At 45.5% G+C, this 21,761-nt stretch overlaps 1 protein-coding gene across 2 annotated transcripts in view; it reads right to left on the bottom strand.

Moving 5' to 3' along the window:
- LOC123368703 (NACHT, LRR and PYD domains-containing protein 12-like) overlaps positions 1 to 18,276 on the bottom strand; it is a 135,219-nt gene extending 116,943 nt beyond the window's left edge. The window contains exon 1 of one of the 2 annotated variants that reach the window (XM_045013747.1): positions 18,143 to 18,276. Coding sequence is in view for 1 of the 2 variants with exons in the window: in XM_045013746.1 (XP_044869681.1) it covers positions 18,143 to 18,188 (46 nt within the window). In the remaining variant the exon portion in view is untranslated. The remainder of the gene's footprint in view (positions 1 to 18,142) is intronic. The other variant, XM_045013746.1, reaches the window with a different exon arrangement.
- Positions 18,277 to 21,761: the final 3,485 nt, after the last annotated feature.

Raw genomic sequence — 21,761 nt, 5'->3', positions numbered from 1 at the left:
AATGAGGAATGCACAATTAGTGCCCAGTTGTGAACACTTTGCTTTAAGTGACTTGTCCAGCATCACATGGATATTCTCTGGCAGAGGCAGGGATAGAATCCAGTTCTCTGGGGCACCATTCACCTCCTTTAACTATGAGACCATCCTTTTCTCTTCCTGCAGTTCCCTGCCTCGTCCACTACACACCTTTCAACTTTGGCAACAAATGAGGCAGGGGTTCTACAGGCAACAGCCTCCTTCACTACACAGCCCTGATTTGTTCTCAGAGCAAGTCTATGTTCTTCATTGAATAAGGCATGGTCTTGTGAAAAAAACAAACAGTATGTAATCATATAACTAAAAGCAGTAAAATAATGCAGATGTACAAGGGGCTGAATTAAGATTGCACAGGCAGCCTTCATTTTGGCATTTGTTAACTTCTGAGTGCTTGATTTTACAACCTTAATGTTCTTTTAAAATAGGGTTAGGGATTTTTTTAATGAATATTTATAAGTTCAGTTCAAATGGCAGGCAATTAAACCAGCAAAAAAGAGTGTAGAATCTACATTTCCAGAATGAAAGAGTAATAAGCAACTATTTAGGCAGCAGCAAAGAGTCCTGTGGCACCTTATAGACTAACAGACGTATTGGAGCATGAGCTTTCGTGGGTGAATACCCACTTCATCAGATGCATGTAGTGGAAATTTCCAGGGGCAGGTATGTATATATATGCAAGCAAGAAGAAGGGTAAAGATAATGAAGTTACTTCAGTCAGGGAGGATGAGGCCCTGTTCTAGCAGTTGAGGTGTGAAAACCAAGGGAGGAGAAACTGCTTTTGTAGTTGGCAAGCCATCACAGTCTTTGTTTAATCCTGAGCTGATGGTGTCAAATTTGCAGATGAACTGGAGCTCAGCAGTTTCTCTTTGAAATCTGGTCCTGAAGTTTTTTTGCTGCAGGATGGCTACCTTTAAATCTGCTATTGTGTGTCCAGGGAGGTTGAAGTGTTCTCCTACAGGTTTTTGTATATTGCCATTCCTAATATCTGATTTGTGTCCATTTATCCTTTTACGTAGGGACTGTCCAGTTTGGCCGATGTACATAGCAGAGAGGCATTGCTGGCAGATGATGGCGTATATTACATTGGTGATGTGCAGGTGAATGAACCGGTGATGGTGTGGCTGATCTGGTTAGGTCCTGTGATGGTGTCGCTGGTGTAGATATGTGGGCAGAGTTGGCATTGTTAGATGTGGCCATCATGATGAATGAGCAGTAAGATCTCTGTCAGATGTGTGTGACTCCAACAAAATTGTTGTACACATTCAGGGCTATGTTCTGCCATTTCTACTCATGTTGGTTTCAGTAGAACTACTGGGGATAAGGTGACTCCAGGTAAGTAAGGAGTTGGGGGAGGGGCAGGGCTGGAATCCAGCCCTAACAAATTAAACAAAGTTTTGGTGAACAACGATTCATCCACAAACCTCTAAAAACTTCCACTACATTTTGAAACAAATGAAAGTAAATAAAGTCTGACAGATCCCTGAAAAGCCTCTCCCAGAAAATGTGACAATTGCTCAGCTAAATAAAAATTATCCCCATGCACCTAATTACATCCATCTACCAGCTACAGACTTAGGGCACAGGGTCAGAAACAGAATCCATTTTTCCACCTGTAACCAGCTGCAGGTCCAATGTTGTGGGGGCAAATCATTATAGGCCCAACAGGTGTCAGGCCCTGAGCCTGCAAAGGGAAAGATGGGCCCACACTTACTCACACCCAAAGTCCTTCATGCCTTGGTTGCAGAGTTTCTTGAGCCCTGACACAAGGAGCAAAGTTTTTCAGCCCCTGGTTGCATCTCTAGTTGGTGCCTAAGCCCTCCCTCTGCTCCAGGTTCCAGCTCTGGGACCATGTGTTATGGAGAGCAGCCCACCCTCAAACTCCAAACTGTTCTGCTTTATGGGGCCCAGGATACTTCTCTCACAGTGCTACAGTCTCAGATCACAGTTTAAGAAGACAGTCATCTAGATATGGGAAAATGGTGATGCCTTGTTTGCAGAGGAAGGCCGTGATCACTGTGAGTACCTTGGAAAAAAACCCAGGAGCTGTGGATAGTCCGAAGGGTAGTACTTTGTACCGGTAGTGACCGTGGCCAACGATGAATGCTAGGAAATGTCTGTGAGCAGGGTGCACTGCAATATGAAAGTATATGTCCTGTAGGTCAAGAGCCAAGAACCAGTCCCCCTGTTCCAGTGCTGGGATGATGGTGGATAGGGTGACCATCTTGAACTGTTATTGTCTGACAAACTAGTTGAGATTGCAAAGATCTAGGATGTGGCACGAACAGCCAGACTTCTTTTGTACCAGGAAGTAGTGGGAATAGAAACTGTGTCTTCTGTGCTGTGGAAGCACCAGTTCTATGGCTCCCATTTGTAGAAGATGTCTCACTTCCTCCTCCAGGATGGGCTCGTGAGAGGGGTCCTTGAAGAGGGACGGGGAGGAGGGTTGTTGGGATGGTATAGCTAGAAAGGGGATGGAGTAACATTCCTCTACTATTTCCAGGACCCATCTTTCCGGGGTAATGAGCATCCAAGATGAGAAAAATGGAGTGAGGCCGTTGCCAAACTGTCAGTGTGTAGATGGCGTTACAGATGGTCAGGGCAACTGGAGCAGCAGAAGGTTCTCTGGACCTCAACCAAACCTTCAAATTTGCTGCTTATTAAAGGGTGTTTGGGACGGTGCCCCTCGTGGAGGCGATAGTCTGCACCTCTTGGGAGGTCACTGACGATGGCATTGGTTTTCAGAGTAGTGTGGCTGACGGCGAGATCATGGAGAGAGCTGATATTTTCCCAATCTTCATTTTGGCTGTGGTGTGTATATACCAAGGGATTTTAGAGTGGCTCGGGAGTCTTTCAGTGAGTGTAAGGAGTTGGCCAGGCGCTCAGAAAAAAAGTGTTTTTGTCCTTCAAACGGGAGATCCTCAACCGTATTTTGCACCTCCTTAGGGAATCCTAAAAGGTGCAACCATCATGCACGTCACATTACTACCGAGGTAGCAATGGATCGGGCAGCTGTGTCAGCTGAGTCCAGAGATGCCTGCAGAGCCATGTGGGCTATTAAGTGACCTTCCAAAATGAGGAATCTGGCAGATCCTGGCAAAGTTCTTCCAGCTTAGAATAATTTCTATAATTGTATTTGGCCATAAGGACCTCATAACTGGAAATTCAAAATTGGAGGGTAGCTGACTAATAGGATTTTCTGCCCAGGAGAGCTAAACATTTCCAATCTGTGGCAAGTTCAGAATTGATATTGACTGCCCTTCATCTGCACTGCATTCACCACGAGAGAATTCGGGGCAGGATGTGGAAAAAAAAACTCTGCATTTTTTTGCAGGTACAAAATGTTTCCAATCGGCCCTTTTGCATGTAGGAGGGATAAATGCTGGAGTCTGCCCAAGAAGCTTTGCATGTTCAAGTAGTGCATCATTAATAGGTAGGGCAATTTTTGTTGATGAGGAGATATGAAGAATTTCAATCAGTTCGTGTTGTTGTTCCTTGACCTCCTCAATGTTTAGGGAGTCAGCGTCAGCCACTCTATGAAACAAGTCCTGAAAGTGACAAAAATCATCAGCCTCTGTGCATGATGGCTTCATCAGGTGAAGATGAAGAAAAATGGAGGACCAGAGGTACCTCTTCATACTGCTCTCCTTCCAGTTCCTCCTCCAGTGGTGATATTTGCTCAGGCTGTGGTTCTGGAGGTCAAGAGATTGTTGAGGGGATGGATGGAGGTCGGTGTGTTTTCAGCAGTGCGGGATAACTGAATTCTACCCTATGGTCCAGAGGTCCCAATATGGCCAATTAGGGGGAAAGAGACTATATGGTTGTATCCATGGAGGCCCCTGAAAAGGCTGGGTGCCCTGAACTGCAGCAGGTAAGATGTAAGTCAATGGCCCTGATGTCGATATCACTAGGGAAAGGAGGTGCCATCCCTGTGGGAGAGTGTGAAGACTATCTTGATCGTGAAGTGTGTCAAACTTGGGACAGCTCCTATCTGAGGAGTGGAGAATCCAGAATGTCAGGTATAGTGATGTTGACAGATGTGTGAATTCCTGTGGGTAAGCTCTCATCAATACAGGTGTGGAGTACAGTGCTGAGGTGTAATATGGAAAAGAGTCAGCAGATGGTGGAAGAGAGCTTTTCTGAGCAGTAGATTTAGTTGGCATTTGCAATGATGCAGATGGCTATTTCAGTGCTGAGGATTATGTGAATAGGGCTTCGGTGCTGTGGGCAGCATCAGGGCTGAGGACTTCACTGGAGCCGGCTGTTTCGCTGGTGCCGGTGTCAGTGCCAATGAATTCCTCAGTGCCAGAAACGGTCCTGGAGTTGCAATGAAGTAAAGGACCTGCTTTGGTCACCAACAACAGAAGGTGACACCGATAGTGGTTTCATTCTATTTCCTTCCTTAGACTGATGGACAGAGGTAGTCAGCCTGGAGCAGATCTGTGCTCCTTGTCAGAAGCTGCTGAAGCCACAGCAGAGTCGGGGATGGCACTCTTGTTTGTGCCTCAGAAAGTGAGGAAGGAGCCAGTCTCTTCTTACCTTCAGCTCTATCAGAGGATGTTTTGCTCTTGCTGGGGCGAGGGGAGTGATGGTCAGTAGACAACCTCGTTGAGCGTGAGGATCTCTCTGATGAGGAAAAGGAACTGGAATCCAACGCAGGTCTCAGGGACTTTGCCATCAGAATTAATTTGAGTTCAAGGTCCCTATCCCTTCTGTCTCTCGGCTTCAAACCCAGGCAATGGGAACACTTCTGAGGAATGTGTCCCTCTCCTAGGCAGAGGATACACTTTGCACAGCCTTCCATTATAGAGAAGGCAGCTCTGCAGGAGACACACTGCTTAAGCCTGGGTGAACTGGGCATAAGTTTGAGGGGGTAGCTTCCCTGAAGGGAAGTAGGGAAAAATGGGAAAATTAACTAATTTTGTTTTGTTTTGCTTTGTTTTAGGAGGAAGAAAGAGAAAAGGGAAATTAACAACTATGAGAGGAAAACAGGAAAGCTACTATCTAAAGAGGAACTTGGGCTCTGCTAAGCGTTCCATTGCAGACCACAGGTGGGAGGGAAGGAACCGGGGCTGGTCGGACTACACAGTGCTATACTGTATATACAACCTGCACATGGGGGGTGGGGGGTGAGGGGAGGTGTGCATGTGCGGTCCAACAGGCACTGCTATTGAGACCTCCGACTCGAGATGGAAGGCGCTGCCGCACCTACAGTGGAGCACCCATGGGAACATCACTCGAAGAAGAGCCTAGGGGAACAGTGAGTAGGCCAAGACCCCCAGAATCATAGTGGAAACAGTGACTATTTTGATGTCCCTATTCTGTAGAAATAGGGTACCTTCCTGTCCACTGTCAAGGAGTCTCAAGTTTCTAAACACTCTGGTTTCATTCATTTTATCAATACATATATTAATTAATCTCCCTCGATGGTCCTCCAAAGCTTGCAACATTAAGGAATATCCCTTTCTGCCAGTGTACTGTATTTCGGGGCTTGTGTACATGGAGCAGTAATACGGACTACAGGTGTTCAATTTCTAAAGCACACCAAGATGTTGTGCATAAGCAGGATCTGTGTAGGTCCTGCTGGTGGACGATAAAGGTTTGAAACAGTACTTTGTTAAAATGCAGTAGGGAACATTATAAGGAGATTACTTATTACAGTATATCCGACTGTATAATACTATATAATATACATTACTCATTACCGCATATACTAAAATAAACCCTGGAATCCTCTGATTTTTTGACATCTATGCAAGTCTCGAAAATTGCTAAATAATACCCCGCCCCCAGCGCCCCTACTCTACTTGCGCTACATTGATGACATCTTCATCATCTGTACCCATATGAAGGAGGCCCTTGAGGAATTCTACCTGGATTTCAACAATTTCCACCTTACCATCAATCTCAGCCTGGTCCAGTCCACACAAGAGCTTGAGCTTTCGTGGGTGAATACCCACTTCATCAGATGCATGTAGTGGAAATTTCCAGGGGCAGGTATATATATGCAAGCAAGAAGCAGGCTAAAGATAATGAAGTTAGTTCAGTCAGGGAGGATGAGGCCCTGTTCTAGCAGTTGAGGTGTGAAAGCCAAGGGAGGAGAAAGTGCTTTTGTAGTTGGCTAGCCATTCACAGTCTTTGTTTAATCCTGAGCTGATGGTGTCAAATTTGCAGATGAACTGGAGCTCAGCAGTTTCTCTTTGAAGTCTGGTCCTGAAGTTTTTTTGCTGCAGTCCACACAAGAGATCCACTTCCTGGACACTACAGTACAAATAAGTGATGGTCACATAAACACGATCCTATACCAGAAACCTACTGACCACTATACTTACCTATATGCCCTCAGCTTTCATCCAGACATCACACAATCCATTGTGTACAGCCAAGCCCTGAGATACAACCGCATTTACTCCAAGCCCTTAGAGACCTACAGGGTCTCTATCAGGAGTTCTTAAAACTACAATACCCACCTGGGGAAGTGAGGAAACAGATTGACAGAGCCAGAAGGGTACCCAAAAATCACCTACTACAGGACAGGCCCAACAAAGAAAGTAACAGAATGCTACTAGCCATCACCTACAGCCCCCAACCAAAACCTCTCCAAAGCATCATCAAGGATCTACAACCTATCCTGAAGGACAATCCCTAATTCTCACAGACCTTGGGAGACAGGTGAGTCCTTGCTTACAGACAGTCCTCCAACCTGAAGCAAATACTCACCACACAACAGAAACACTAACCCAGGAACCAACCCCTGTAACAAATCCCGTTGCCAACTCTGTCCGCATATCTATTCAAAGTACACCATTATAGGACCCAATCACATCAGCCACACCATCAAGGACTCGTTCACCTGCACATCTACCAATGTGATATATGCCATCATGTGCCAGCAATGCCCCTCTGCCATGTACATTGGCCAAACTGGACCGTCTCCATGCAAAAGAATAAATGGACACAAATGTCTGAATTGTAACATTCAAAAACCAATAGGAGAGCACTTCAATCTCCCCGGACACTCAATAACAGACTTAAAAGTCACCGTTCTTCAACAAAATCTTCAAAAACAGACTTCAACAGGAAACTGTATAACTGGAATTAATTTGCAAACTTGACACCATAAATAAAGGCTGGGAATGGCTGGGTCACTACAAAAAATAATTTTCTCTTTGTTGATATTAGTCCCTTGTTGTCAGCTGTTGAGAATGGGCCACATTCACCCTAATTGAATTGGTCTCGTTAGCACTGACCCCCAACTTGGTAAGGCAACTCCCATCTTTTCATGTCCTGTATATATATTCTTGCTTACTGTATTTTCCACTAGATGCATCCGATGAAGTGGGCGGTAGCCTACGAAAGCTTATGCCCAAATAAATTTGTTAGTCTCTAAGGTGCCACAAGGACTCCTTGTTGTTTTTCCCCTAAAAAATAAAATTAATAAACCCTGAAAAAAAAGAAGCCCTAGACAATGCTGCATATTGGTCAGGAATAAAGCTTCGGGCTGGGAAATGACATACCCCAGCTACTTCAGAACAGTCTAATGGTTGTAGAGACATGTCACTTGGGATGACCTGAGAAATATTTTGTCATAACCAGTCAAAACCCAGTTTTTTATTTTAATTTATTAATCACCAATATTAATTATTATAAGATTCATTAACATATATTATGGTGAAATCTCTGAAAAGTTAATTTTACATTGAATATTTAGGAAATTTTGGTCTTTTAATAAGGGAGCTGGGAATAAGGAACAGGGAACAAGGAACCAACTTCAGCCTTGTCAAAGACAGCGATAGTGTGATGAGATTGAAAGACAGAGACAGGGATCAAAAGATGGAAAAAGGGGAAAACAAATCCAGTAGGGATAAATTAGGGGATGGATGATTTGTGACTATTGCACAGGCCTGTGAGCCTGGACTTCAGGGTTCTATTCTTGGCTTTGTCACTGGCTCACTGTGAAATGGAGACAATAATACTGATCTACTTCACAGCAAGGTGAAATCATGAAAGAACCTTAAAACAGTGGGATGGCAATTCTAACATTAGTCCTAGATGGCTTAGGAGCAACATATCTATGAGACACTTACACCCCCGTCTCTCCTCATGTCACAGCACCTCAGCTGAGATCAGCAGAGATGTTGAAGCTGTGCTGGTATAAACAAGGGGCTGCTAGCAGGGCATTCACTGAAAGGGCCTCACAACTTTGTAATTTTCTTCCTGTCCCTTGGTTCAAAATAACCCAAATTTGATGTCCTTCAGGGTACATAGCAAAGCTTAGCTTTTCCCTGCAGCATCTGAATAGGGGAACTGCACGAATAAGAAATTACTGGGTGGGGTTTGAGTTTATAATTTGCCTGGCTTGCTAGTGGTGATTTAAACTGAATTGTACTCCTGCACAATATACATTGTGTTATATTGTTATGTCAAGGCCTGAAAGAGCAAGAGAACCACTGAGGTGGTTTTGTTTGGAAGGTACATGGGTGTGGATGGGAAGAGAAGACCCTGTGGATTGGGCAATGGAAGGACCTAGAGTGGATTATATCTGGTCTGTGGGTGAGCCCAAGGGAGCCTATTGGTAGATGAGAGAAGAAATACCCTTAATAGAGGCTGTAGGCCTGCTATCTTCTAAGGGCACCAGAAGACAGTGGGTAGCAAGCAACTTCTGCCCCCAAAATCCCAGAAGATAATGGTAAAAAAAAGGTAATAATTGGAGATATACCAATCTCCTAGAACTGGAAGGGACCTTGAAAGGTCATCAAGTCCAGCCCCCTGCCTTCACTAGCAGGACCAATTTTTGCCCCAGATCCCTAAGTGGCCCCCTCAAGGATTGAATTCACAATTCTGGGTTTAGCAGGCCAGTGCTCAAACCACTGAGCTATCCCTCCTCCCTGGGATAAGCAGGATGTCATGAAGATGGTCGTGGGAGCCTCTGTAGGTTGCATTAAGTGTCCACATTCTTAGACTCTAAACCTCTTAAGGTTTCCCAGTTACACATTTCATAGGTCATTTTGGAAAAGTGAACACTGGTTTATGGCCTGCTATTATATGAATTTACTATGCACTTCATACTATATAAGGTGTTGCAGGCTGTGTGCTTCTATACAAGTTGCTGCAATATTGATTATGGTATTTTGTGCATTTTATTACCCTTTTAGTATTAGAAGCAGGGCAATAATTTTTTTAAAGGAGGAAAAGAAAATATTATATTTAGAGTTACAGGGAGCAGGGGATATTTGGTACATGTAAAGCCCTCCATCCATATTCCTACTGGCCACAAACCCTAAGTTCTTTTGCAAATTTTATAAATTAGAGTTGTGCATAAGCACCACCTGGTACCATCTGTTTAACCAGAAATCAAGGGTGGTGCTGTGTAATAAGATCTACTTTCCCAACTTCTAGGCTAAATCAGAACCAAGAGAAATGGTGAAGGAGTGGATGTTACACAAGATTTTATTATCCACTAACTGTTTTTCACACATGGATTTCTACCTCAGGGGATGATTTTGCACCAGATCATTCTTGCTATGGAGTCATCAAGGATCTGTGTCAGGTAACACTTCCATTGCTTTTAGTAACACAGTGATGATCACATACAGTCCCACTCTGAAATTAGTGTTTGGATGGATCTGAATATATAGAATGCTTTATTTTTCTTTGAAAGATCATTAGTACTGGTCTCTCTACAATTACTAATTACACCTGCCTTCCTAGAATCATCCATCTTGAGTGAAACACACATTTTCCTTCCATCTCACACTCTGCCATATGCAGCAGAATGTCGCACATTAACTCATTTGCAGGACAGCTGCCACCAACCTCCCCTTTCCTCTTCTCATCGCTGCTCCAAGATCTCTGTAGTACTTCCTCCTGTGGCTGCCTGCAGCAGCCCTTTCCCCAGCACGTTGCTTCCTCTTCTTCCTGATTTACAAGTGCTCCATCTCCTCTCATAACACACATGCTCCACATCAGTGCTGTCAGTGCTCCAGGCTCAAGCCCTCCAGGCTCAAGCCTTCCATGGGTTCCCATAAACACTCAGGCTTCCACAGCCCCCTTATGAGAGGGGCAATTCTTCACCACACAACTTCCACAAACCATAACACTTCCTATACAGGGTTCCTCAAGACCTACACACCTTGATTGCACGGGTACTGTGAGCCCTGGCATAAAGGCAAAGTTCTTCAGCCCTCGGTTGCACTTCCAGTTGGTGCCTAAGCGCTCCCTCTGCTTCAGGCTCCAGCTGTGGGACCACGTGTTATGGAGCAGCTGCCCATCCTCAAACTCCAACCTGTTCTGCTTTACGGGACCTGGGGCTACTTCAAACTTCTCCTACAGACTTCTTCTGCTACGCCTCCTCAGACAGCTGCAGCCAATCACAGTCCCAGCTTCTCCCTTAGAACAGGGTGTCACCGTGGCTCAGTTACAACTGAGAATACCAAATTTTGGACAAACTGCTGAGAAATAGGACAGATACACCCCAAAACTGGTGGTTATTCTTCCATAAAATATACCAAACCAGCAATAAAAGTAAACTTCTGTTTCACCACACTGGCTAACAAGAAGTCAGAAAAGCAGCCTCCTTAGATATTCCAGTCCTTGTATCACTGTCAAAATCACTTGACTAAATGGTGAGTGGTTATTTAAAACCAATTTAATCAAACAAAAGGGTTATTCTGATCCCAAAGGACCAGCCAGATACTCAGGTCAATATACATACAATATTTGCAATGTTCTTGGATCAGGCTTATAGCAGTGATGGAATAAACTTCTGGCTTAAATCAAGTCTCTGGTTGCTTCCAAATCATTGGAAGGTCCTTAGTCCCTTGGTTAGAATGCTCCCATTAGTATAAGTTCATAGTCCAGAGGTTTGAGCAGGAAAGAGGAAAAATGGAGATGCTTGCAGTGCCCCTGCCAAGTGAAGGGAATCCAGTTGTTCTCACTGTAGAAAATGACGGGGAACAAGATGGTGTTTGGGGTCACATGGGCAAGTCACATGTCCATGCATGATTTTGTTCAGTCACAGCAGAAGCCATTACCCATACACTAGCTGTTCTCACGAAATTCCATTAAGTGTAGCTAGGCATCTGCCATGGTCGACTGTGAGATAAATGTTCTTTAATAAGCTATTTAACTTGAATAGTCCCTTTGAGATGTGCAGGCTAAATAACTTGTGGGTGATACCCGGAAGCAAACATGTGAGAAATACAGGTATAGAGCCAATACTCATAACTTCAGATACAAAAATGATACATGCAAACAAATAGCATAATCATATTGAGAAAATCATAACCTTTCCATAGACACCTTGCTTGACACACTTTGTATAAGCTTTGTTGCATTTATATAACAGTGGTAGTAACCATGATCTACATGGTCATATTTTAACCAGATAACATCACACATGGCCAAACCAGCCCCCCTTGCTGGTTTTCTGTCTTTGCCTGGCTTCCTCCTGAACCCACAGAGCTTTTTTACATCAAGCTTCCCCGCGAGTCACAAACTCTCTCTGGCTACATGGCCATACAGGGGCTGCAACCTCACAACAATAGCACTGCCCAGAGCAGGCAGAGGCTGCTTAGGCATTTTTGCCCTTAAACAGAATTCTGCACAGAGGTACAAAACAATCCACATTTCAACCACCAGTACAAAGAAGCCAGAATCAAAATGAGAAAGTAGTAAATGATACAACAGGGACCGTTAACAGTTAAGAAAAGTGGTGAGAAAACTGAACCACACACAGATTCAGAGATTTTCAGTCCAGAAAGGACCATTACTTACTTCATCTTGTTTGACCTCCTGTATAACAGAGGCCATTGAATTTCATGCAGTTTCCCCTGTATTGAGACCAAAGCTTGCATTTGTTTAAAGTAGATCTTCCAGAATGGCACACAATACTGAAGACTGTAAGAGCTGGTGAATCCATCATTTCCATGGGGATTGGGAATTTGCTGTGGAACTTGATACAGGGGGATAGCTCAGTGGTTTGAGCATTGGCCTGCTTAAACCCAGGCTTGTGAGCTCAATCCCTGAGGGGGCCATTTGGTGAACTGGGGTAAAAATCTGGGAATTGGTCCTGCTTTGAGCAGGGGGTTGGCCTAGATGAGGTCCTGTCCCCAACCCAGGGGCGGCTCTAGGCACCAGCAAACCAAGCTGTTGCCTAGGGCGGCCAAATCTCGGGGGGCGGCAGGCTGGGCCGGTGGACCTGCCGCAGTCATGCCTGCGGGAGGTCCACCGGAGCCGCGGACGAGCGGACCTGCCGCAGGCATGACTGCGGAGGGGGCGCTCGTCCCGCGGCTCGGCTGGACCTCCCGCAGGCATGACTGCGGCAGCTCAAGCGGAGCCGCCGGACCCGCGAACCGTCCGCAGCCGTGCCCGCGGGAGGTCCGCTCGTCCCGGGGCTCCGGTGGACCTGCCGCGGGAGCTCAACCGGAGCCGCGGGAAGAGGGGACCCGCCGCGGGACCGAGGAAGGGCGGCGCAGCACACCGCGCTGCTTGGGGCAGCCTATTTTCTAGAGCCGCCCCTGCCCCAACCCTATGATTTTTATGGGCAATGTAAAACCAGCATAGGTGGCCATCTCAGGATTGCCCTGGCCAGGTGAGTTTCTCAGGACAGGGCTCTATTCCACCACCCCAGCCCCAAAATAGGACATATGGCTAGGTAAAGAAGGCATATCTGGAGCATTATTGTGCTCCAATAATCCCTGGTTAGAAGTGAAACAGAGACATGGCAAACATATGTCTTTGACACCCCTTTGAATACCATGACAACTGGAACTCAGCTGAACACAAGAATATGTAAAGCATGACTAAACCTGAACTAAACAAGAATATGATCACGCTCTAGAAATACTGTATCAGAAAGGAATACTCCAAAGAGAGGGTTTGTTTAGGCTGGCCCAGAAGAATACAGCTAGGAGTAATGGGCTGAAATTAAGTAGGAAAATACAGATTGAACCCCAGGAAAACCTTCCTGAATGTGAGAACTACCAAAGTATATTGTGGAAAACTCTTCAGAGAGAAGTGGTTTTATGATTTAATGAACACAGATAAATGTTGGAAATGGAATGGAGCTCATTCATCCACAGTAAACTGATGGCCCACTTACGGGGCAATATGAATTTCCACAAATTTTAGTTTCTTCCAGTCTTAGATTTGTAGTAATTTGTGCATGTGAGTGGTTTTTATTTTTCTTAAATATTATACAAATGCCTTAAAATATTCCCTGGGAAAACTGGCAGTGTAACTGTACAAAACAAGGAAAGTGGTAAGGACAGAATAATCTGACATTATAAACACTCATCAGTGTTTGGCATAGTATCTGCTGCACTCACAAAGAAAATGCAGGAAAGACTGGTTATGGGAACTTTCAGAATTTTCTGCTTCTAGTAAAAATAAAATAGACACATTCTACTTATTTTCCTTTTGGTAACATTTCTTGATGAGGAATTTTAAATTGTAGGAAGAAAGTTTCCTTTTTTTCCCTCTCAATATACTGAAGCAAAATATGACAAGGTTTATTTTGTGACATTACAGCTGCCATCTTGTAAGCATTATAGGAAACATTTTACTAACCCTACCAAGTCTCAAATGCACAATCTTTAATGCAGTGGAATGTGGAGACTGGCTTATCACAGATGCTAAGAGAAAACTGTAGAGATAATCTTGCAAATCAGGCCACCCTAAACATTAACTACTTCATCTTCAAAACACAAAGCTAAAAGAACAAACTAGGTAGCTAATCCTGTTACTAATCCTAATCCTGCAGTCTTTACTAGGGCAAAATTTATATATACATTCTATTGCCACCCCCAGTTCCTACAAACATTCTTTAAAAAGAGAGGAGTTCCAGCTGCCTAGTAGGTTTGGAGAATATCAGAGAGTTGGGCTATTTCTCTCATCACTCATGACTGCTCCCACTCCAGCTCATTGGAGCCAGACCTGCACAGAAGGGCTTTCAAGGGAGTGGAGGGAAGGAAGAGGAAGACGAAATATGCAAGCACTCCTCCTTTCTTCACTCCTAGGGCTGGGATGTCTGGTTTAATTGTGCCTTCACTTGGGGAAGCAGAGAGGAACATTTCACACTTCATACCATTACAGCTCCTACCCCCTCAGCCCCACCCCAGTTACTTTCTTTTACTTAGGGTATGGCTACACTTGCAGCTGTACAGCGCTGGCAGTTAAACCTGTCTTCGTACAGCTGAGTAGGGAAAGCGCTGCAGTCTGTCCACATTGACAGCTACCAGCACACTGTCCTGGCCACATTTGCAGCATCTGCAGCGGCATTAGGAGCGATGCATTATGGGCAGCTATCCCAGCATTCAAGTGGCTGCAACATGCTTTTCAAAAGGGTGGGGTGGAGTGTGCAGGAGAGAGAGCGTGGATTTTTTGGAGCCGACACTCTGTCAGGAGCTGCCTTGCAAGTTCCGACCCTCTCACCCACCGAAAGCAAATAACCCTCTTTGTTTTTTTCCTCACAGACCAGATATGCAGCCTCCCCAAAATGGACCGCCCCCTCCCTCCTGCGCGCTGTGCTGCTTCTCTCCTCAAGCCCCTCCCTTCCAGCAAACACTAGCTGTGGACATTCCAAAGGGAGCCTCCTGCCTGTTTGCTCATTCACAGCAAACAATAGCTATGTTTGTTTTTTTGATAAGCAGCTCCGGGAGCCCCAAGTTCACAACAAAACAAAGAGAGGAATCACAACAATACAAAGAGAGTTATCTTTACTTAAAAGGATTATGGGATGGTTCCGGAGGTCAGTTACAGCGTAGTAGGATTATTCCCTGTTTACACTGGCTGCAGCAGCAGCACTATTCTCTTTATTCCTCTCGTCGAGGTGGAGTACAACCAGCACTGTAGCCAGGGAGATATAGTGCTGTATGTGCCTTGCCAGTGTGGACGGTGAGTGAGTTACAGCACTGTAAAGCCACCACCAGCGCTGTAACTCTCAAGTGTAGCCAAGGCCTTATTCTAACACAGCTCCAGAGATCTTTCAAGACATTTTGGAACCAGAGCAAATGGAATCTGTTATTCTCCCTTCTGTCTGTAATACAAATATATAAACAAACTATACAAATATATAAACCTGAAAACATACGCCTTCCATTCCCAGGAGGGAGCAGAGAACTTGCCATACCCATGTCTTCCTTTGTCTATCTGCACTGAAGAATCTGTCTTTCTCCATAGAATTCAATTGACTGTAATATGATCTTAGCTCACTAAAAATATCATGCATCCTGGACTCACATTGAGGCACTGGAGAGAGCTTGTTTAGACTGAGTTTCAGATGTTTTTTTTTCCATCCAGAAATGGAGGACAGCTGTTCTCTGCAATCTGCTATGATCAGAGCATAGTTTCACTTTTGCAAACTGCCCCTGCATTTCCTGACATTTTGAAAACAGTTTTTATTAGAACTAGCCTTGCCCCATCCCAGATGGTTAAAAACACACTTAAATTTAAGCTAAGGTTTAATTATGCAGTGACAGCAGGTGTCCAGAATAACTGGTGGGCCTACAGGTAGCCAGGTACCACCCCCGGTTTGCACACAGCCTTCTGTTCTCATTGGTCTTATTTTTAAAAGTGAAAACCTGGGAGCCCATTTGTCAGAAGTGTCACAAGGAAGATTTTTGCTGGGGAAGTGGTAAGAAAAACAGGAACCCTCTCCCCACCATGGCCTCTTTCAGAATGAAAAACTAGCACTTTACAGTAACGGGCTGGGAGGGAGAAACCAACTAGAGTTTTTAACTCATTCATTTATTGTGAGTAGTGTGATTTTGGCCCCAGCTTTAGTTCATTTTTGTGACATGAAAAGCTGCCGCCTTCCCACAGTTTGGGGAAGCAAAATGAGAGACACTTTTCCCACCTAAAGTTCTGTAGCCTCATGAAAAGTACACTGAACTGCAAGACTAAAAACTATGAGTTCCAATCCCAGCTCTTTCACTTACTGCTAATATTTCTACACTCTTTATACAGAGTTCGCTTGGACACTCTGCCACCGTAGGAAAACTATTCAGTATGCTGCCCCCATCCTACAATAGAGGTTCTTAACCAATCAAAGGGGTGTGGGGAGCCTTCTGATGGCTCCATGGTTATGATAGAAGGCAGGGTGGGGGACAAACACCAGGTTGCAGCATGACTTGCTCAGGTGTGGCCATGAGAGAGGGTGACCTAGTGACATCTGAGTGAGCAGCCCTGCAACCTGCCGCACAGGGTTGCAGAGTCACTCAGGTTTGACCCAGCCACCCCAGGCAGAATCTGCCACTGTAGGCAGCTGCCTTGTTTATCTTTGGCTAGAGTGGTCCCTGCCTTTCTAACCCTTATTCTAAGCCAAGCTCTCATACCTTGGAGGTCACTATCCTTTGTCAGTTAGGGAACGTCTGTGCTGCACAGTTCACCCAAGCTCTTACCTAGGTTTGAGCCTTAACATCCCCCATCCCATCATCCACCCAATAAAACCTTTGACCTCGCCTTGGAGGTGCTCTAAGGCCAGGCGAGCTCACCCAGCTCTGAGGATGGAATCCAGGCTCTGCTTTAAGACAGGCTGGAACCCATCCACTTTCTCATGAGGGTGCTGGCAAAAATCACTTGAGTGATGATATTCCTCCAACACCCTTCCCACAGATCCCCTAGAGGACAAATAAGTTCTCCCACAACTGACTAGGAAAGAATCGTAGAGTGTCTACACAGAGAGCCCTGGGATATCCCTCCAGATGCACACGGGTGAGAGCAGAAACAGTGAGAACATGGTAACACAGGTAGGACTTTACTGTGGTGATGCTCACTCCCAGGCTAGGCTAACCCAAATGCTCAGATGCGGGTGCCAATCACTTGGGTAACCGTGCAGTGTAGACATAGACTTTGATAAGTGACAGCTTGCACAAGGCCACTTCAGGGAGACCTGAGAATAGCATCCAAGTCACTAAGGGTATGTCTACACTGTAATTAAACACCTGTGGCTTATGCTCAAATAAATTTGTTAGTCTCTAAGGTGCCACAAATACTCCTGTTCTTTTTAAAAAAGCAAACAGAATGTTGGGAATCATTGACTGCCCCTGCACATTGAGTGGATGTTTTCAGAGAACTATCCACAATGACGCCAAGATCTTTTTCGTGAGTGTTAACAGCTAATTCAGACTCCTTCATTTTGTATGTATAGTTGAGATTGTTTTCCAATGTGCATTACTTTGCATTTATCAACATTGAATTTCATCTGCCATTTTTGTTGCCCAGTCACCCAGTTTTGTGAGATCCCTTTGTAACTCTTTGCAGTCTGCCTGGGACTTAACTATCTTGAATAGTTTTGTATCATCTGCAAATTTTGCCACCTCACTGTTTACCCATTTTTCCAGATCATTTATGAATATGTTGAACAGTAATGGTCCCAGTACCAACCCCTCAAGGATACCACTATTTATCTCTCTCCATTCCGAAAACTGATAATTTATTCCTACCCTTTGTTTCCCATCTTTTAACCAGTTACTGATCCATGAGAGGATTTCCCTCTTATCCCATGATGGCTTACTTTTCAAAAGTAATCTAGATCTGTTATGTGTTTTGGTGTAACTTGCATTATCCTTATGTTAAATTTGCATTATCCTAACAAAACATTTATTTTATTCATATCTCTTTTATATATCTCATCAGTCCTGACACCCCCCCCCCCATTTCAATTCCTGGGGAAACCACTGTCTCGGACCTCCCACCTTGCAGAGCCCTACACCCAGGCTCCAACCCGAACATCTAATACAGCAGTTTTTCAGCCCGGAGCCCAAGTCCCACAAGCCAGAGTCAGCTGACTGGGGCCAGCCTGTGGGGTTTTTTGTTTGTTTTTTGCTGTGTAGACATACTGTAACTCACTTCCTGCTGCCACATCACAGAACAGCAGTGCTCAGAGCAGGGCTAATCCAGGCAGAGGGGGCACAGCAGCCCCCTAGTCTCTGTCACATGCAGGGATGTGGGGGAAGCAGGAAGTTAGAGAATTCAGACCAAAGATTCTTCTTTACTGCAGCCAGACATTTGCGATGACAGAGGCCAGGCAGGACGAGCTAATTCCCCACTGACCCGTACAAAGCTGTACTGAGTTGAGTTATAGGAACACAGAGCGTGATGCACTTACTGTGAGACAGGGAGAGTCCGGACAGAACTTGGGAGCCAGCTTCCATTCTCTGCCTCCGTTTTCTCACTATTTAGACCCACAAATACAGAGACAAGAAGAGCCCAGGACCCAGAACCTGCAGCGCTGGCTCCCTCTCTCCTCACCCTGCAGAGTCTGTACTGAGCAAGGAAACAGCTGTGAAAGTGAAACTCAGAGAAAGGCATTTACCATGTTAACCCTTCACTCACCTCAGTGCTGCCCTGTCGCCATGGAGTTCAGTTGAGCCTGGCTATTACACAGGAGCACTGAGGGGGAGGGGCACAACCTGCTGTGTGTTTGGGGGCTTTCTTTTTGAGGGGCGGGGGTGGCTTCTGCTTTGTTGTTGTTTGGGGGCTTTTTTTTACCCCCCCCCCAATGTGATTGGTTCTTAGATGCACAATCCTCTTGTCTGCACCAGAGCACAGAGCTACGGAAAGCTTGAAAGGCTGCTGCATTTGGGTCCTGATTTTTCCTTTTGCCTTTTGGGTGGCTCGACTCAGCGGCGTGTGTGCTGGGTGCTTGCTGGCTCCAGGCCTTGCTTTCACTTCAGCCCCTCGTCACTAGGTACAGGGGGGGTTGTGGTTTGGGTTACAAGGGGAGAGGAGGACTGGCAGGTACTACCGCTCTCAGCAGCAGCCTGTGATTTGCCTGAGCTGTGTAAGGGCCAGGCACAATTGCAATCCCTGTGCTCAGGCCAGTGCAGAGACTACTCCCTCCACATTACCCCATGGGGGCAGGAAACAGGAGAGTGGGGCTGAGGCACAATCCTGCAGAGAGGGACTGGCACACAGGGGTGTGGAACACACACTGAAGGGGGCAACGGTGCTGTGGTCAGTCTACAAACCCAGGATTCCTCCCTGACCTCGCCCTGGGGCAGTGCTGCTCCATACCTCCCTCAGCACAGGGCTGTGCAGACACATGGGGTGGGGAGGGGGCAGCAGAGATACATGAGGTGTCACAGGCACATGAGAGCCATGGGTCAGAGCCAGGAGATGGCAGATGGGAGGACTGAGAGGAGTCAGAGGCACACACCACAGTATTGTGTATTTGGTTGTCATGGTTTTTGTTCCTATGGCAACTGAGATTATTAGGGGATAGCCCAGCCAGCTTCCACCGGTTGGGTGAGTGCTGTGCCTGTAAATAAAATGGTAGTTTTGTTAGCTGTCTGCTCTCTGGCCTCAAGTGATTTCTTCCTAAACCGGCTGCCTCCAAGGATATAACAAGTGGCGACGATGGATGGGATTCCTGTGCTGCTCCAGTAACAGAAGGAAGTAGAAGTCAAGGTAAAGAACAAACAAACAAAAAACCTGCTTATTTGCACTGATTGTGAGAGTGAAACTAAAAATCATGGCTACTCTGACCAGGCCACTGGAACCTTTTGATGAGAATATAGAGCAGTGGCATGTGTATACTGAGCGTTTTGAGCTTTTTGGTATTGCAAATGACATTACAGAAGCGAAGAAGGTGCCAATATTCTTAAGTGTTGTAGGGGCTAAAACCTACTCCCTGCTACGCAGCTTACTACACCCCATTAAGCCTGAGACTAAATCTTACAGTGACATTGTGGAAATCCTGGGGTCCCATTTTTCCCCCAAACCACTGGTAATTGCTGAAAGATATAGGTTCCACAAAAGAGACCAAAAGGAAGATGAAACAGTTGTACAATTTGTAGCCATTTTAAAAAAGCTAGCAGAACACTGTGAATTTAAGGAGATGTTAAATGATGCCTTGCGTGACAGGTTAGTGTGTGGCCTCTGCAGTGAAGCTATACGGAAGCGCCTACTGACAGAGGCTCAGTTTACCTTACAGAAGGCTGTTGATATTGCTATCTCCATGGAACTGGCTACAAGGGAGGTGCAATACATCAGTGCATCCCCTAGGGTGCAAAAAGTGTCACAATAACCGACCCACAAAACTGTGCAGAGTCAAGAATGTTACCACTGTGGTAAGCTGGGTCACCAGGCATCAGAATGCTGGTGTAAGGACCTGGTGTGTCGACACTGTGGCAAAAAGGGACACATTGAGTGTGCCTGTAAACAAAAGAAAAAGAGGACTGTGGTCTGGCTGACAAAAAGAGGAACACTGCATACCCTAGAGCAGACCCAGGATGATCAAAGTGACACCTCATCGCAAGAGAAGTGCTACTGCATGTTTTGTCTTTGGCAGTGGGTTCACATAAATACTGGGTAACCCCGTTGTTGGATGGCAAACCTATACGCATGGAACTGGACACCGGTGCAGCCGTCTCGCTGGTCTCCGAGACTGTGTATAAAGAAAAGCTACAGCATCTTCCGCTTAAGGCAACAAAAACTGTTCTGAAGACGTATACGGGAGATGATGTGCCCATGTTGGGCACTATTGATGTTAAGGTGCAGCTCAATGGACAGGCTGCTAAATTGCCACTGTTTGTGGTGAGAGGTAACTACCCAGCCTTAATGGGTAGGTCTTGGCTTGGGAAGATTCAACTGAACTGGGCAGAAGTGTACCGGATGACTAAAGAAGAAACCAGTCTAACCCCTATACTAAGGAAACATACTGCTGTTTTTGGAGATGATTTGGGAAGTATGAAGGGAATCACTGTGACATTGAACATTAAACCTGACAGTCCACCAAAATATCTGAAAGCCCGAACTGTGCCATATGCCATCAGGCCAAAAGTTGAAGCAGACCTGGAGCGCCTGGTCACCAATGGAGTCCTAATACCAGTTACCCATAGCTCATGGGCCACTCCTATCATTCCAATAGTGAAGAAAGATGGCTCTCTCCGGATTTGCGGTGATTTTAAAGTCACTGTCAACCCAGTGTTGTGTGCAGAGCAATACCCGCTTCCCCGCATCGATGACCTCTTCGCAGGCCTGGCTGGGGAACAAAAGTTCAGTAAGATTGATCTGAGTCAAGCATATTTACAGATGCACGTCGATGAAAAGTCCCAAGAGCTGTTGACTATTGTGACTCATAAGGGGCTTTATCAATACTGTCGTCTACCCTTCAGAATAACGTCTACTCCCGCCCTGTTCCAGAGGGCTATGGACCAGATCTTGTGTGGCTTGTCAGGAGTTCAGTGTTATCTGGATGATATCCTGGTCACTGGAAGAAATGAAGAGGATCACTTAAAGAATTTAGAGGCTACCCTACAAAGACTGGAAGAGTATGGCCTACGAGTACGCAAAGACAAGTGTGAATTCTTCAAGCCCTCTGTTGAATATTTGGGACACATCATTGATTCTACAGGTCTTCATAAGGCCCCTGCAAAAGTTAAAGCTATTGTGGAGGCTCCCCCACCTCGAAATGTAAGCCAGCTGCACTCGTTTCTAGGACTCCTGAATTATTATGGAAAGTTCATCTCACAGTTAGCCACACTACTAAAACCACTTCATGAGCTCCTTGGGTAGAACAAGGCCTGGAAGTGGACTGAAGCCTGTGATGTTGCATTTAACAAAGCTAAGGATTCATTGCTAAATTCTGAAGTTCTAACGCACTTTGATCCATCCTTACCCCTACAATTGGCCTGCGGTGCCTCCCCTTATGGAGTGGGAGTAGTCGTGTCACACATTATGCCTTCGGGAAAAGGGAGACCTATTGCTTTTGCTTCACTCATTCT

Source organism: Mauremys mutica, chromosome 4 (genome assembly GCF_020497125.1).
Source record: "Mauremys mutica isolate MM-2020 ecotype Southern chromosome 4, ASM2049712v1, whole genome shotgun sequence".
Lineage (NCBI taxonomy): Eukaryota > Metazoa > Chordata > Testudines > Geoemydidae > Mauremys > Mauremys mutica.
Note: the sequence above shows the minus strand (reverse complement) of the source record. Positions and strands in the feature narration are given on the sequence as shown.